The sequence below is a fragment of the Lygodium microphyllum genome, unplaced genomic scaffold (assembly GCF_053477565.2).
Source record: "Lygodium microphyllum isolate KBCC unplaced genomic scaffold, Lygodium_microphyllum_v1.1.10 scaffold_43, whole genome shotgun sequence".
Classification (NCBI taxonomy): domain Eukaryota; kingdom Viridiplantae; phylum Streptophyta; class Polypodiopsida; order Schizaeales; family Lygodiaceae; genus Lygodium; species Lygodium microphyllum.
Window position 1 is genome coordinate 623,019 of NW_028229526.1, and position 17,583 is coordinate 640,601.

Genomic DNA, 17,583 nt, shown 5'->3' on the forward strand with positions numbered 1-17,583 from the left:
TTTTGAGCCTGGACCTGTCTTTGCAGATTATGACTGGCCAAGTGGCAAGTACAGGGCTTGTTGCTATGAGCTATGTCCAAAGAGTGTCTGAGAAGGTGATTTTAATCAGTGCAGTACCAAGGAACTTTTAGATAGTGATGCAGCAGGACATTGTATCTAATTGATTTATACATGAGTGTGGTCTAAGTCTTGTTGTTCCTACAGGTATCCCTGGCATCTGAATTTGTATACAATGTCTCTACCAAAGAGGCCACAACAACAATGGGGTATGACTATTTGCTGCGCCAGGTATACACTCGAAAACATATTAAACTCCACTTGTATGCTTTCTGGGTAAAAACTTGTATCACTGTCAAGTTGCTGTCTTTGACCGAATTGTGTTTTGAATAAGGTAGTGTCAATAGAAACAAATTACATATGGTCATACTTATTTTGATGGAACAAAATGGCATCTTTATTGTTTTGTACAGGGATCATTAAAGCAAGGAAAAGTCTGAATTTTTGCAACAGTCTGTACCAGAATCCAATGTTGAACAACATTCTTAGCTAGTCCAATCTAATTATGTGGATGTAAACTGCATTGATGACTTTGCTGCATGTTATGCATGGGATTCAAATGTACAATCTGAATTATAGGAATAGTCTAAAGAGTGTTGCACAAATTTTGTAGTGACTGAAATATTTGAAGCAAAAGGTTGCTGTTTACTGCAATCAGATACCAGAAATTAAAAGTGTTTTCTAAGATGAAAGGTTTGTTTGTCGCAAGTGGAGAGGAACTAACTATTCTTTAATGTGCTGTACAAGTTGTGAAATAAACTATAGCACATTAGAGATGAATACTGTAAAGAACTCAGAACTACATGCAATTAGAAGTTCTAATATTTTAGACTTGGAACCACTTTCAAGCTTTGATACCTTAGTGAAACAACTGTGTTTTGTATGTGCTTCTTAAATAATATTACAATGCAGGGAGCTTTTATCGAGACCTGAAACCCTTGAATTAATTTTAAGTACTATCTTAGCCTCTTGGCCAAGGTAACCGTGAAATGTTTCACACCCAAAAGGTTGCGTTTCAGTGTGAAATGTCTGACCCTTGGGTAGGTCCTTAGTGAAGCGCCACATGAAATGGCAAAATAACACATTTCAATTACATATGTTCAGCAAGTTTTTAATCAGAAATTACTTTTTCACCTTGGAGTGAAACAGTTTTGCAAAACGTTGCATACTGAAGTGTTTCGTTAGTGAAATGTCAGGCCTGAAATGTGTTTCATGGTTACACAGTTTTGCAAACTGTTGCATACTGAAGTGTTTCATTAGTGAAATGTCAGGGCAGAAATGTGTTTCATGGTTACCGTGCAGTTGGCTGTACAATATCTTAGCAGAGCTAGTTCAAGGTTTGTTAAAGAACAGTTTTGGGTGGTGATATTTTGGCCAAAAGGTTGTTGCAACAAATCAATTATTCCTAGCTGGATAAAATAGCTGCTCATTGATGTGTATAGAGAGATTCCATTTTGCCAGTTGAGATTCAACTTCTACAAAAATGGTAAGTTTTCGTCAGCTGTTAGAGAAAGGAATGGTTTCTGTCAGCCATTCGCCTGCTCTTCCTTGTAACTGACAAAATGGAAAGGCTACATCATGTGTAAGGGCTAACAGCTATCAAGCTTTGAATGCTTGGATAAATGGACTGGAAATGGATGGCTTCTTGAGAAGATGTCCATGTGTCCTTTTAAGGATGGGGTGTTGTGTATTTGCAAATTCTCTAGGCCGAAAACAAATGTGTATATGAATTGCAGGCTTTGTTCATAGCGATGTGTGTTAGCTGATGCAAACGCAAGCATTGGGAGGTCATCTGTTATTTTTGACAGTCGATGATGATTTTTAGAAACTGGGGGTATGCCTAGGTGTATCCTTCAAAGGTAAAGTTTGATGTCTTGCGAATTTTCAACATTTTGTTTCTAATGAGTCGGATAACAAGTTGCAGACTCCCAGATCAGGCTTTTTTTGGGAGGGTTTCATGGAGAACAAACGGCCATACAACAGTATGCTTTATTGAAACTGTCCTTGGCATGACCCTTTTGTGATTAAACACATTAAATTCTTAACAAATGTGTGCACACCTGTCACGTTTACTTGGCTCTAGCCCTTGTTCAAATGCACGAATTGGTATGGGCCCTTGGCCATGCATGCCTTACATGTGCTAGTAGTTATGCTCCCGTAAACCTTGTACGTGTTATCTTACATGTATTGGTAGTTGTGCCCCCTAAACTCATACCTGTATCTTGTATAGTACAGGCATGATCACAGCTCCTAATGATGTTTCTGGATAAGTCGTGTTAATTAATTATCCCATTGGTTTACATGATAGTTTACCAGGGCATTATACTCCACGCTCAGCAGAATACAGCAGTTGAAAGGGGAAATAGAAGGCTCATGGTGATGACATTGTGCACATGTGCTTAAGTGGCCAACGTTTGTTATCTGTACAATCCTACATCGTGGATTGTCAACAAGTATGCAATATCTAATGAGAATTCAGTGCAGCCCATGGTTGAATTTAAAACACAGCACCATACACTCCTTGCGAAATGGAGTGGATGAAAGGAAAAATAGAAGTCTTGGAGATGGCACAGTGCATGTTGAAAGACAAAGGGCTGCCTCTTATATTATCGTTACAAGTTATCATTTGTACTTGGATGTGCAATCATCAATGTTTGTTTGCTTGGCCTATGCTCATATACCATAGGAGCTGTGTGGCAATCTTGATGATTATGCAGTGAGCTATAGAAAAGAGAGAAAGGGCTATCATTTGTACACTACTATGATATGGAGGATTCTTGTAAGTGAGGATGTAATATTTAATGAGCATTTAGTGCAGCCTTTGGTATCACAAGTGGATGCAACAATGGAAGCATAGAAGAATGCTGAAATAAACTGCTGAATACAAGAAAAAAAGAGAGAGAAAAGAGAACACAAGAGCATTGTAAAGGAGAACTTAGAGATATGCTTGGGGAATGGAATCCATAGGCCTCGAGACAATCACATAGAATAGTAAGTCACTGGCTGCATGGGCATTGGCAGTGTCTTCCTCTCTCCAAATGGATCTGCACTGGAATTTGCAAGTGGTGAATGATAGTTGATGGAGGAGGGAGGTTGAATATAAAGGCCAAAAATATGCCAATAAAGTGATCAGGTTGGCCAACAATAAGTGCCCAAATTACCATCATAATGACAAATAAAAAATTACGTAAATAGCACTAAAATGCCTAGTCTAGTGGAACACATATGCCTAGACTCACTCATAAGCTAACTAGATTGCTAACTGTCAGAGTGCAACGAATGCAGAAGCGTACGGATAGGACTCAAAGACAATGAGCATGAGAGAATAGGAGAGAGAACAGAGGTAGAAGAACATAGAAATATGCAGTCAATGAATGCTGAGATGAAGAGGGCAGATGTACAAGGGCTATCAGTGTATCTTCTTGAGCCCGATCTTTCCCACCAACCTGCAATGACAATTGAGGAAGGGCAGGCTGAAATGGGCTATATATAGCCAACAAAAGAGAGGAGAAATGTGGCAGGTTGGCCATCCAAATTTACCTAACTGTCGCCAAATTTGGTCGACCTGTTAAATCTAGCTAAATGCTACAATAACGGGCCGATTGAGCAGCTGCAATAAATGTGAAAAATACTAGCTTGCCTACATGGCCTTGTCTTGCCTACGAAACCTGCTTGGATAATACTGGTGATGGCTAGAAACACACACACAATGGATTATCGCACAATGCAACCATCCTCTCCCATGGATGATGGGTCACCATTCAAATTTAAGAATTTGAAATCTCTCTCTGTCTCTGTCTCTCTCTCTCTCTCAAGGGTAAACCCTAAATCCCAAAGCACTCTTCCTTTCTATAAAATCTCCCCTTTTCCACCATCTCATTCATCCTTTCAAGTTCTCCACCCCTCCTACTTCTTTCAAGCTCTCCATCCCTATAGCCTCTCTCTACTCCCTCAAGCTCTCTACTCCTTCAAGCTCTCTACTCTTTCCACTCCTTTTTTCAATCATGTCACCCTCCACCCATGACCCTCTACCTCTAGGCTCTCTCTATACATCATCAATGGCACCCCCTCTCCATGAGGCCTTTTGCTTGCATTGTGCCTACTTCGAACGAGTGAAGGAGAAATCCAACACTTCCAAGTGTCTATGCAAGTATTGCCCAAAGCTCCAAATCTCATTCATCACTCGCTTTCTCATCTATCTTTGCAAATTAGGAGGGGAGACCACACCATGCCCCAGTATTCTCGATGATGTCTATGAAGATTGGCGTTAGAAATACTTGTCGTTGAAGCGACGCAAAGGTCTTTCAAGGGCAAGTGAGGAGGTGATCTCTCTCGATTATTATGTCTTAGATGCGAAAGACGATCCCTCTTCAACTATCTCGATCTCCTCCGTTGGAGGAGCCTCTTCTATCCCATCTAGAAAAAGCCATTTGAGTGGTGCATCTATGTCCAAGAGACATGTTGGGTGTAAAGTTCCTTCGTCTTCGAATATATAGTCATACGGGTGTGAACACACCCTTATTGTACCCTAACATATAAATACATTCTTTTATTCTTTGTGTACCATCAGGATCTGGTACATCCATTTCTGCGTTCACTCTCTCTAACTCTCACCTCTTCAACTCGCGCCTTGATCTCGATCTCCATTGTGCACTCTCTTCTTTTCAAACTGGTATTAGAGCATAGGTTTTGGACGCTTCCTGAGACCAAGGTGCAGTCAATTGACAGGTGACAGGGCTAACGTCCAGCAAGCCCAAGCGGAAGCTGTAACTAGCTGATGACCAATGACAAATCCAGTGGGCGATAGGAGATGAGTAGCGAGCAGCTCAGCAGGTGCCAGTAGCAGGTGCACGTGATAGTCCAATGGGCAGCAGTAGGCGTGCAATGGGCGCGACCACCAACGGGGAGTAGGCGCAACGGGCAGTGGACAACAGGTGTAGTGTGTAATGGGGACTGCGCAGCGTGCAACGGGGACCAGCGGACGGGTGTGTGACAAGGCACGTGTGGAACAGACGCCAGCGGGTAGTCAGTCATCCTACCCGCCTGACAGGTCAACGAACCTCGGTTACTCTGTTTTTCCTTAAATCAAAAATCTTTTTCTTCAAAATCTCCTTTGAATTTCCTCTTGTCTTGACGGGGGGGTTCACGCGTGCAAGCACAGTGCTCAGATTTGTGCAGATTTATGCCGAGAAAACTAGGGCTTTTTAGTTGTAGTGTTGTTCATGCATAATTGAGGCATCTGCGTTAAAAATTGCAGACATTGTGTGCGTTTAAATTGGGGATTTCACCAAATTTAATGAAATTTTGCTCATTTGAGTAAAATTTCTCAACATTGGACCCATAAAATTTGGGACTTTCACTGTATTGGTGAAATTTTGTTCAGCTGAATCAGATTGGCTGACATTTTTGCACACTTGAACCTGGAAGTTTTGGGGCTTTTGCACAATTTTGTGAAATTTTGCTAAATTTGCCCGTTTTATGCTCTCAGAACATGTATTTATGCAAATGGGGCAGATTGGTCAGTGAAATTTTGGGGCTTTTGCCGAAATTTGTGGATTTTGGCAAAGTTGATGTGTGAAATGCACTTTGGGAATATTGCTGAAGCAATCTTGTTGCCATAAGCAAAGTGATTTGAGCATTTTTATCTCCCGCTTGTGCGAGTTTGGAGAAATTGCAGAGATTTGTTGGTGTTTTGTGTATTAGAAGTTGATACGAGCACATATGTATGCAGTACAGATGTTGGACAGCTCCCATTGAGTTGATGTATTGCTGATTATTCATGTTGCAGCAATCTTAGTGATCATTTGCATATCTGAGATTGTTGTAGATGTATTTTTGGTGATATTGTTGAAGTGGGAGTTACCTGGCAGTGATGTATGCATTTAATGTATGCTGAAATTGCAATCATACTGCTGAAAGTCATTCATTCTACTGTTGTACGTGTACTTGGACTGAATCTTGCGATTATTTACTGAAAATTTGGGCTGAAATAAGCTGAATATTCAGCTCATTTTTGCTATCATAAATTGCTGCATTGAATTTCTGGTGTATTGCTGAAAAATGACTGCAAATGCTTCTAGAAGTAGTGACACTAAATCCCTCTTTGAAATCAAGAGGTTTGATAGCATTGGCTTTGACTTGTGGAAGGATAGGATGCAAGGTATTTTGTTTCTCAAGGACTTTGAAGATGCTCTCTTGGAGACTAAGCTTGCAGCTATGATAGATGTGGATTGGGCTATACTTAACAAGAAGGCCATTGCATACATTAAGATGGCAGTGTTTGATGATGTACTTATAGACATCAAGCGTCTCGATACAGGTTATGCTATATGGAAAAAGCTTAAGGACACTTAATGAAAATACAACTCTTGGGAATCAAGTGCATCTTATGCGTAAACTTGTGAACATGGAGTTGGATGAGTCTAAGCTAGCATCTGAGCATTTGAGTGCTTTCACAGGGGTTTTGAGTCAGTTGTAGGACTCTGGTTTGGCTGCTTTTGATGATAAATTGAAAGCTATTTTCTTATTGATGACTTTCCATGACAGGTGGGAATCCTTGGTTGTGTTACTTAGCAACAACCCCGCTTTGACTTTTAATGGTGTTAGAGGTTCAATCCTTGATGAAGAAATCAGAAGAAAGTCTAGTGGTGAAAGCAGTGGCTTAGCTTACCATGTAAGAGGTAGGTTTGAAAAGAGAGGTACTGGAGCCAGTAAAGGTAAAAGCAGAAGCAAAAGCAAGGGTAAACAGTAGGATGTCACATGCTATCAGTGTGGGTGTAAAGGGCATAAAAAGCCCGATTGCCGGTACTTCAAGAAATGGCAAGAAAGAAAGAAACAATAGGGTAAGAAAAAGAAGGATGATAAGAAAGATGATGACAACTCTTCCTTAAAAGAAGTTGCGAAGGTAAATATTGTATCTGGTGTGGTCATTGAAGAGCTTCTTGACACTGAAGAGATACTTGTTGTAGCCTCATGTAATGATGCAGATATTCATGGCAGCAGCTGGTGATATGCACATCACCAAAAAGGAGGTCATTGATGCCTTACTTTTAGCTCACGATGGGCTGTTACAATTATGGATAGTGGACAGCAGTGCCACTTTTCATGTTACCCCCTCTTTGGATTCATTTTTTGAATACACTGCAGGTTGCCTAGGCAAGGTTTACTTGGGTAATAACTATGCATGTGAGATAGAGGGTGTTGGCACCATTCACTTGGCCCTTGAAAATGACAAAGAGCTGATTTTGCAGGATGTTAGATTTGTACCTAGGATAAAGAAAAGTCTACTATCAGTTGGGCAGCTTGATGCTAGAAGGTATTTTACTACCTTTTGTGGTGGATCTTGGAAGGTCCATAAGGGCTCTATGCTGATTGTTAAAGGAAGCAAAAGGGGGACTTTATATTACTTGCCTTGTAAAGCATTACCTATGCAAGTAAAGCATTACCTAGCAAGTTCTTGGCTGTGGTTGAAGTCCATTCACAGACGGAGCTTTGGCACAAAAGTCTTGGTCATATGAGCCAGAAAGGCCTTCAGGTTCTCTCCTCTTTAGGGAGATTTGATGTAGAAGGCTCTGGTCTCGAATTTTGTAATGATTGCTTATATGGAAAACATGTGAAGTCTCCTTATTACTCTGGTGTCGTTAAGAAGTCTAATGCTCTTGACTTAGTACACTCTGATGTGTGCACTATGCTTGTTAATTTGTATGGGGGTGCACAGCACTTTGTTACTTTCATTGATGATTTCAGTAGAAAGTCATGGATGTATGTACTTAAGAGCAAAAAGGAAGTATTGGATGCTTTTAAAAAAATTTCATGCTTTTGTTATCACACAGAAAGGGCTTTAGTTGAAAGCCATAAGAACAGATGATGGGGGTGAGTATGTCTCAAATGAATTTAACAAGTTTTGTGAGATGCATGGCATTAAGAGGGAGTTAACAACCCCTTATAATATTGCATCAAATGACATGGCTGAAAGATATAATCACACACTTTGTGAGAGAGTCAGATGCATGCTGTCCACAACTAATCTCCTGCAATAATTTTGGGGAGAGGCTCTTAAAATTGTAGTTCATGCTCTTAAAACTGTAGTTCATGTATGCAATCGCTCTCCCAATCATGCATTGGAAAATGGCATTCTTGAAGAGGTTTGGTCTGGCAAAACTGATTCATATGACCATTTGTGTGTCTTTGGTTGTGATGCCTTTGTACATGTACATGTGGAAAAAAGGACCAAACTAGACATGGAATTCATCAAGGGCATCTTCTTGGGATATGGAGATGAGGGAGAGATGGGTTATAGAGTTTGGCTTCCTTAGGGCAGGAAGATAGTATGCAGCCGAGACATAGTATTTAATGAGGCAAAGTTGCTGAAAAATGCTACACATGGTGATCTTGATAAAAAGAAGGTTAAATTTCAGCATGAACAGCCAGCCATTCAGCAGCCATTAGCTGAAAGTTTTGTCTCTTTTCATACTGAAAATGAGCAGCAACCTATTGTGCTACAACCAGAAGATCATGGACAGCAAATAGATGCACAAGATGAAATAGGACAGCAAGAAGAACATGCTGAAAACAGATTACAGCAGCAAGAAAATGCTGAAAATCAGCCACTTGGTGATGGTGTGCACATTCCTCAGGATGTAGGTTCACTGGTTGATAATACAGATCATTGGGTAAGAAGGTCTACGTGTGTCAAAAGGCAGCCACAGAGGTTTCAGCCATCTTTGGATATCATTTTGTTGACTAATGAGGGTGAGCCTCAGACATTTAAAGAGGCACAATCATGTGAAAACAAGAGAAAGTGGGACCTTGCTATGTAGGAAGAGATGAAGTCTCTATATGCAAATAACACATGGGAGCTTTGCCCAAGGATAGGAAAGCTATTCCAAATAAATGGGTTTACAAAGTTAAACGTATTGATGGAAAGCCCAAGTACAAGGCACTGTTGGTTGCTAAGGGCTATACATAGAAGGAAGGCATAGACTTCTAGGAGGTCTTTTCACCAGTGGTGAAGATGACTATGCTCCATGTTTTGTTTGCTCTCACTGCATCCTTGGATTTAGAGTTGGATCAGATGGACGTGAAGATTGCTTTTCTTCACGGTGACTTGGATGAAGAGTTGTATATGAAGCAGCCAAAAGGATTTGCTATTTCAGGAAAAGAGCATTTGGTTTGCAAGCTGAAACACAGTTTATATGGGCTGAAATAAGCCCCTAGACAATAGTACAAAAAATTTGATAGCTTTATACTTAGCCATTGGTTTTAAACGCAATCATGCAGATCACTTATACACTAAAAAGGTTGATGATGGAAACCTTATTGAGTTGGTTTTATATGTGGATGACATGCTCATTACATGACAGCATAAGAGTACTTTGAATGCTCTTAAAAGGCAGTTGAGTTTAGCCTTCTCCATGAAAGATTTGGGGGCAGCTGAATACATTTTTGGCATGCGCCTTAAAAGAGATAGAGAGCAACGTTTGTTGTTTCTCTCATAGGACAAGTACATTAACAAAGTACTTGACATGTTTAATATGGCTGATGCTAAGCCTCTTGGTATGTCTTTACCGCCACACACAAAGCTTAGCAAAGATGATTGTCCTAAGGATGATGCAGTTACTAGTGCCATGAAGGGTATACCTTATGCATCAGCTTGTGGATCTTTGATGTATTCCATGGTTGCAACTCGCCCTAACATTGCTTATGTAATGGGAGTTGTTAGTAGATTCATGTCTAACCGTGGCAAGCCACGTGGGGAAGCTGTGAAATGTATCTTCAGATACTTGAAAGGTATACAAGAAAAGTGCATATGCTATGGAAAGGGTATACTAGAGTTGCAAGGATTTTGTGATTCGAACATGGTAGGAGATCTTAACACTAGAAAATCTACCAGTGGGCATGTTTTTACTTTGGTTGGTAGGGCTATTTGTTGGTGTTCAAGATTGCAAAAAATTGTGGTATTGAGTACTACAGAAGCTGAATATATTTCAGCCAAAGAAGCTTCTAAGGAAGCTATTTGGCTTGGCCGTTTGGTCAAGGATTTTGGTCTTTCTTCACGTATCCCAGTGCTTGGTTGTGATAGCTAGAGTGTAGTATGTTTGGCTAAGAATGCCATGTTTCATGCACGTACCAAACACATAGATGTTCGGTATCACTTCATTCGGGTCTTGTCACATTGACTAAGGTCAAAACCTAAGATTACCTTGTAGATGTTCTCACTAAGTGTCTTGCAAAGGCTCAGCATGAGCATTGCATTCGTTTAGTGGGAGTTGGTTAGCTTAAAGGTATCACTTCACACCCTTATTGTATCCTAACATATAAATACATTCTTTTATTCTTTGTGTACCATTACGATTTGGTACACCTATCTTTGTGTTCACTCTCTCTAACTCTTAGCTCTACAACTTGTGTCTCCATCTCGCACTTCATTGCGCACTCCTCTCTCCTTCAAGATAAGCCACTCTTGCCTAAGCAATAGGGCAAGTTTTCGATCCCCTCTTCTTTATCAAGGAGAGGCAAAGGCAAGCGAAAATAGAGATTGCATGTAGAGTGCGATCTCTCTTTCTGTATTCTCAAAGTGGATTAATGGAATCGGATGGTGAAAGCCATTGCTGCCGTTGGTTCATGTGAGGGATGGTACGGTGTCACGTACAATAACGTGCGACCAAGAAACGCTATGAGGAGAGAGAGAGAGGTTTGATAAGTCCCTTGAGCCCGTGCGTGTCGGTTGGGTAAAGTATGGATGCTCTATTTTATCCAATGGATGGAGTGACGGCAAAAAAAGGGGGATCATCAACATTCTCGTCTCTTGCCCACTTGGCATATACTTTCTACGAGCAGTGGATACGGACACAGGGGGAAGAAGAACCATAGGCTTGTTCATGTATTGGCACATACGACAAGCCATCATTGAGGTAATGCTTTTAAGTCCATTATTTTGTAATTTCTCTTTTCTTTTAACCTTCCAAATTTATTCTTATTTCATCGTGTATAATCTTGTAGGTTGGGTTGTAAAATGTGGTACAAGTTGTCACGGACAACGCCTCGAATTGTGCATCTATGGGGCGAAAACTTGAGGCCGAGTTTTCGTTCGTAGTATGTACACCATGCGTTACACATTGTCTAAATCTTCTTATGAAAGATATAGGAAAGTTGGAGTGGATAGTGAGGATTGTCAACGATGCTTACATAGTCATTGGCTTTGTCAATTCCAAGGTCCAAGTTCTTGTGATTTATCGCTCATACTTAGACTTGGAGTTGAAGAAACCCTCGAAGACTCGGTTTACGGTCATGTGGCTTTTCCTTGAGCGTCTCTATGACGTTTGCAATAAGCTACAAAAAACAGTTGTATCAAATGAGTTTAAGAAATGGCTTGAACGAGAGTCCACATCATGCCAAGTGAAAGCAAAGTCCGTTCAAAGGCTTTGCTTAAAGGAGGAATTTTGGATGGATGTGAGGGGCATTATCATTGCCCGCACTCCTATCTACAAGGTGCTTCCCATGATAGACATGGAGGGGGATTTGCCTCCTCTATTATCTTATGGCGGATACGGTGGAGGAGATATAATTATCGACCATCTTGGATGAGGTCTTTTCTTTATGGTATTGTTTTTGTTTCTTTTTAGACATGGAGGAGGCTACTATTGACCTCCTCTATCATCTTATGGTGGATACAATGGAGGAGATACAATTATTGATCATCTTGGATGGGGAGGTCTCTGTTTTATGGTATTGTTTTTGTTTCTTAAGAAAAACGATTCATGTTTTATTTTTGTTTTAGAATCTACATTTCATATTGTCTCATACTTTTTCTTTTCAAATTTCACCTCTAAATCTTTCTCTAAATCTCTACTATCTTATACTTATTGTAGTGATATCTTGGATACCACCCGTAAAAGAGATGATATTCTCTTTTTGACAAAGAAAAGATGGGAGTGGATGAAGCGACCCATGTATGGGTTTGCGGGACTCTTGTATCCCGCCTTCAAAAAACCCTCTCTCTTCATGGATACCAATGCCCTTCCCAATCATGATCCTTTTTTTTCAAAGGCTTTGACCTAAGAGCATCGTGGTGTCTTCCTCCAAGAGCTTATTAATTATAGTGATCAAAGGGATACCGCTTTCGCATCTATCATTTGTTGGAAGCGAGAATCGTTGGGAAGCTGCTTTTTTGGTGGGAGTCATTTGGCTACCAATTACCTCACCTCGAAAGAGTGGCCTTACGCATTCTTGCACATGTTTGAAAATCTTTTCTCATTTTTAATTTAATTCTAGTTAAAACTTATAACTTGCAAGTTTAAAGTTTAAATTTACTTTTTTTGCACATGGTTTAGGATTGTTCGTGGGGTGTATGTGAGAGGAATGGGTCCGCCTATTTCCTCATGCATACCAAAATTCGTAATAAGCTTAGCATACGACAATTGGAGCGACTAATTTATTGTTGCTTCAATTTAGGCATGCTACGTAATTAACATGAGATGCATATAGCAAGACATGTATCGTATATTCAATTTTTATACTTTTTAGTTTATAACTTTATTTATAGATTATGAAATATATTTAAAGAAGTTTCATTTGTTTAATCTAAGTTCTTTATTCTTTAAATGTATAGATAAATGTGAATTCACTCAAGCTCTTCGCTAGTACACTTAAAAGTGTGACTTGTGAGAAAGACTTAGAGGAGGAGCAAATCTTTAGGGAGCTTTACTTGGAGCTCGAGGAGATAGAGTGGCGGGTCTCTCGCACTCGAGCACAGTGTGCCCGTGTTGTTATTTGCCCTTGCATCGGTAGCGATGGAGCTTTCACTTCGGTATCCACATTGGTTGCCTGTGATGCTTGTGGGACCCTTAGATGCTACACGAGGCGTGGGAGTGGTTCGAGAAGTACTCCTAGTTTGTCCTAGGAGGACATACCTATCATTGCTTCTTACCTAGAGTTTAGAGAGCTTGAGTATGATGACGAGGGCAATGTCATTATTGAGGGTGATTTTGTTGAGGAGGGTGATAGCTCCTCAAGCGGCGATGAGGATGCTTCCACCTTCGATGCCGAGAGTGATATGAGCACCTAGAGTAATCATGTATCTTGATTCGGATTGAGCCATAGATAATGGCTTTTATCTCAATTCATTTTTGTATACTTTCTGTATGAGATTGCACATCTGGCTCATAATAAAGTTGTTGGTTTCATTATTCATGCTACATAGTACACTCTCAAGTCTTGTTCCAACTCTTTTTTGCGCTTTTGACTTGAATCTCCAAGTTTATGTTTTAACTTTTAAGTCCAAACATTAAGCATAGACTTAAAAATATATGTATTTTTTCTTTCGTCGGACGTAACATTGGACGTAGGTCGAAGATTTATTAGTCCGATTAGTATCATACTAGTATCGGACTGTACTAATTGGATGCCATCGGACGTGACAACCCTGATACAGCCAGCAAAGGAGATGAGAAATATGCAGATCAGACAGCCAAATCTGGCCGATTGCTGTCAAATTTGGCCGACCTGCCAAATGCTGCTATAACTGGCCGATTGAGCAGCTGCAATAAGTGTGAAAAATACCAGCCTGCCTGCATAGCACTGTTTTGCCCATGAAACCTGCTTGGATACTGGTGACAGCTGGAAATAATACCCAAACTGATAGGAAAAATGCCAAGTGCCCTTGGAGAGTACCTCTGAGAGAATTGACTTCTCCAATAGTAGTGTGAGAAATGCTAGTCCCGGGGATGACTAATCTCTAACACTAACATATGGCTGACTTTAAAACACAGCAATCAATTGAAAATTATGACATGTTCGAGGGATTTTGAGGTGTTACTATCGACGAAGTTTTTGACTCAAAATCAGATTTGCAGCAATAGGTTAGTGTGCTAAATGCTCAGTTCAGTGAGTCTGTTGATACAAGGATGTGGATCATGCAGTCGATGAAAACTTTAAGATTTATGGGAAGGACCTCTAATGCCCTGCTGGGCGATCACAACTTTTTAGGCCGATCACAACTTTTCAAGGTCACATCAGATGGTGGAATTGGCAGTAGTTTGTGTTGAGACAGAGGCATAACACTATGTAAAGTCAGCCGGATGATGAGGAAGAGGCCACATCCAGGAAGACTGCCATTCAAAATGTGATTGCTATGGCTGCATGTGTACGAGCAAGATAGAATGACTCCACTCTTGAATGGTGACATTCCTGAAGAGGTGTGCTTGGTTCATCCTCTAGGTTTTGAGATTACAAAGGATGGCTATTCATAGATCTGCCCCATCCTACTCATGCAAAACGCAAAGGTCATGCTTACATAACAATCTAAATATTTGCAAGGACTGTTAGAGCAGTTTTGGTTGCAGGTTGCAAACCTATCGCGAATGGTAATAAATTGTTTGATGCCTCCACTTACAGCCTGGCTACAGGATGCCTTATCTTTTTTTGCAATGCGAGGCTTGGTATTCAGTTTGCAGTATGACAGGTGAGTAGGCACATGCACAACCCAAGGATGTAGTAGTGCCAAGTTGCTAAACATGTCTTTGGTTACTTGCAAGGCTCTAAGAATTTTGGTTTGAATCCATATCGAATGCCTCTTGAGCTAGGATGTGACTCTGCCATTTAGGGTCAAGTTAGTATTTCAGGTTATTTAAAGTTGACAAACCTCACTGACAAAAGCTGCACTCTTGTATTGATTCTCCATTTATTCACAGCCCTTAGTCTTGTCATTTATTCACAGCCCTTAGTCTTGTCATGGATTTGCTTTGTAGTGATTGTAAGAAAAATAAATTTGGTAACACACACTTGGGCTCAATTTACAACAGAGGGAGAATTAAAGATGCATCATGGAATGCAAAGAAACTGAATAGAACTAGGGCATATGGTAGGCAATTATGGAATGCCACTCTATTGTGTCAACATGCACTATCTTGTAAATTAGTGTATGGAAAGGGAATTTGTACTAGTGTTATTTCCTTTGGTGGTGATTATCACTGAAATGCTATTTATTAGGATTTCCTCTTTTTTTTTGGGGGGGTGGGGTGTGTGTGTGTGTGTGTAAAAAGTGAGGTGTCCATGACAAAACATGTGTGCACCCAACATGGAGCTGGGCTCTATCTAAACCTACATGTTCTTTGCTATCCCATTTCCAACTATCACATCTCCTTTAGTTTATCATTGTCCTTTTGCATCCATAGTATGCTACTATGTGAATCTACCATTGATCGCCACTTCAAAATATGTACCAATGTCTCTACTGACACTAGGCAACCTTTGGCCATCTTGCTCTCTAGATGAGTCCATTGTTGTACAAGGTCTTTTAGGGTTTTCATGAAGTGCTCTAGAAAAACATCTATCAGATATGGATTGGTCCTGTAATCTTCACTTCATCCACAAGATATATTAGGATGTGAGTTTATATCATGAGCATGCTTATGGGTAACTACTTCTCAAAGAGATAGACTATCTCCACTGCTGCTTACAGACTCAATTGAGGATGTCATTGTCTCCTCTTGGTGATGGAAGGAGAGCTGGATTGAGGCCAATCTTTTATGAATGTTTGATCTCCCAGTTTATTTATGATCCTCAAGCTCAGTCATCCCTGAGTTATCCCCTAGCCTATTTAGAATTCATTCATACCCCAGGAACTAGGGGATATGGTCTATTCTGATTTCAAGTGATACAGTCTTCCAATGTGAGGTCTGATAGCTGGCATGCACACTCATTTCTGATTTGTAGACATCTTTTTCAAAGTTCAGACACATCCTCATAGGGATGTGTTCACATAATCCATTATTGGTAACAGAAATGTGTTCACTTGGGGGCTGACAGCAGACTTAGTTTTCTCCATGGACAAACTCAAGCTGCCCAACCATCCAGTAGAATTGGCTCCTGAGTATCAAGTCAATTTTCGGAAGTTCGAACTCAAGGACATGAAATCGAATAGGGGGGTTTAGAAAATAGTCATTGATAGTCCTGTGCTGCCTGGGCATACTGTTTTGTATGGATTGGTAAATATTTTGAAATTATGGTGGATCATCCTCTTATTTAAGTGCCTTGTTTGTTTGTTTTTTTGGTGGGGGTCTTTTAGTGCTGCTTGAGAGGTCAGAATAGATTATTTTTTAGCTTGTGTCATGATATATTCATACTAGTGAGACAGTTATATCTTTGGAATTGTTTGTTGTTTGTCTTTACAGTGCCGCTTGAGGGGTCAGATTGATTCAAATGGTCGTGTGGCAGCTTATTTGGAAGAGAGACTAAACTTAGGGGTCAACCTTCTCTTGTCAGCTGAGGTGGGCACACTGCTAATGTGTAAAGGCTTATACTTTCATGTATTTCCTTATTACCTTAAATGCGGTTTACTTTTCTCATACACAGATTGATCATTGGAAGAAAGATCACAAGTTTGGATTTGGTCTGAGTGTCGGAGAGTTTTAGTTGTTGCAGTGTAAGCGACTGCTATCATACTCTCTAAATCACACCGCATCTCAGCTGTCTTTCAGAATAAATGCCGTGTTGTATGGATCTCCTAAACTTGTCTGCTTCAGGCTTTTGCAGATAATTTATGTTGCAGATCATTTGATTTTTTGGCTCCTTGAGGTTGGTTACTGCCAGCTTTTTTAGCGTAGAACTTATGGCAATTACTCATGACAATATTATCTTCTCTTCTGGGAATTTTCTTCCAATTTGCCATACCAATTTCTTACAATCTGCAAGTGGCTGAGTGTATTATTCAACAGGCAATGTGCTGTTAGAATTTTCTGTTGATGTTGCACCATGTGCAAATAAAACGACTGGAATTAACTTGAGGAGCAGCAGCAGTAAATTTTGTAATGTCAGCAGTAGTCCATGTATATACATCCATCAACTAGATGTATCTAAGTTGATGCTGCAATTTATATTCTAGTGAGTGGATGTTTAGAGTGAAGACCTATGCTCTTTGGCTATGTTAGCTTTTCCCTTTGTATTGGCTTTCTTGAAGTGCTATAGATTAGTCTCTGACAACGGTTGGCAGTGCCATGTGATGGTTCAGAATTGTATTTGTTTCTTGCATGCTCGGAGTGGGAGGTGTGAACCATAAAATAATCAGGATACTATGAGAAGTCCCGTGAAATTGTGTCATAGAACTTATATGCAATGTGCTGACGAAACAAATGGTTGGGCTATTGCACCTGAACTTTGTTTCTGGCAGTATAGCCATGCTACATAAATTGGGTTGAGGTGGTTAGGCCTGATTCCAGATTGTTCATTGTTCTATCAACTGATGTACTGTGCCTTCTGTTTCCTGCCTAGCTCAATGTTATAGCTATAACAGGGTGACTTCTTTCTACCACATGCCAGTATACAACAATCATCAATGAAAAGAGGATTTTATTTAAGATAATTTAATATGGATGTAAGCAAACAGGCACTTCTAAATACTCATCCTTTATGTATTTACCACCCGATTGAGTCTATGTAAAACTGCCAGCAGTTGATTTATAATTGAAGTTGCTCCTCTTACATACTCACTAGTGTGTATAAGTTGGGGGAAGGGGGCGTGTGTGTAGG

General features: G+C 40.2%; 1 protein-coding gene across 3 annotated transcripts in view; it reads left to right on the top strand.

Annotated features, from left to right (window-relative positions):
* LOC148008947 (mitochondrial import receptor subunit TOM40-1-like) overlaps positions 1–16,944 on the top strand; it is a 49,221-nt gene extending 32,277 nt beyond the window's left edge. For 2 of the 3 annotated variants that reach the window (XM_087673867.1, XM_087673865.1), the window contains exons 10-14: positions 27–95; positions 205–288; positions 16,230–16,325; positions 16,411–16,480; positions 16,581–16,944. In XM_087673867.1, coding sequence (XP_087529993.1) covers positions 27–95; positions 205–288; positions 16,230–16,325; positions 16,411–16,470 — 309 coding nt within the window. In that variant the 3' untranslated portion in view covers positions 16,471–16,480; positions 16,581–16,944. The remainder of the gene's footprint in view (positions 1–26; positions 96–204; positions 289–16,229; positions 16,326–16,410; positions 16,481–16,580) is intronic. The other variant, XM_087673866.1, reaches the window with a different exon arrangement.
* The last annotated feature ends 639 nt before the right edge of the window (positions 16,945–17,583 follow it).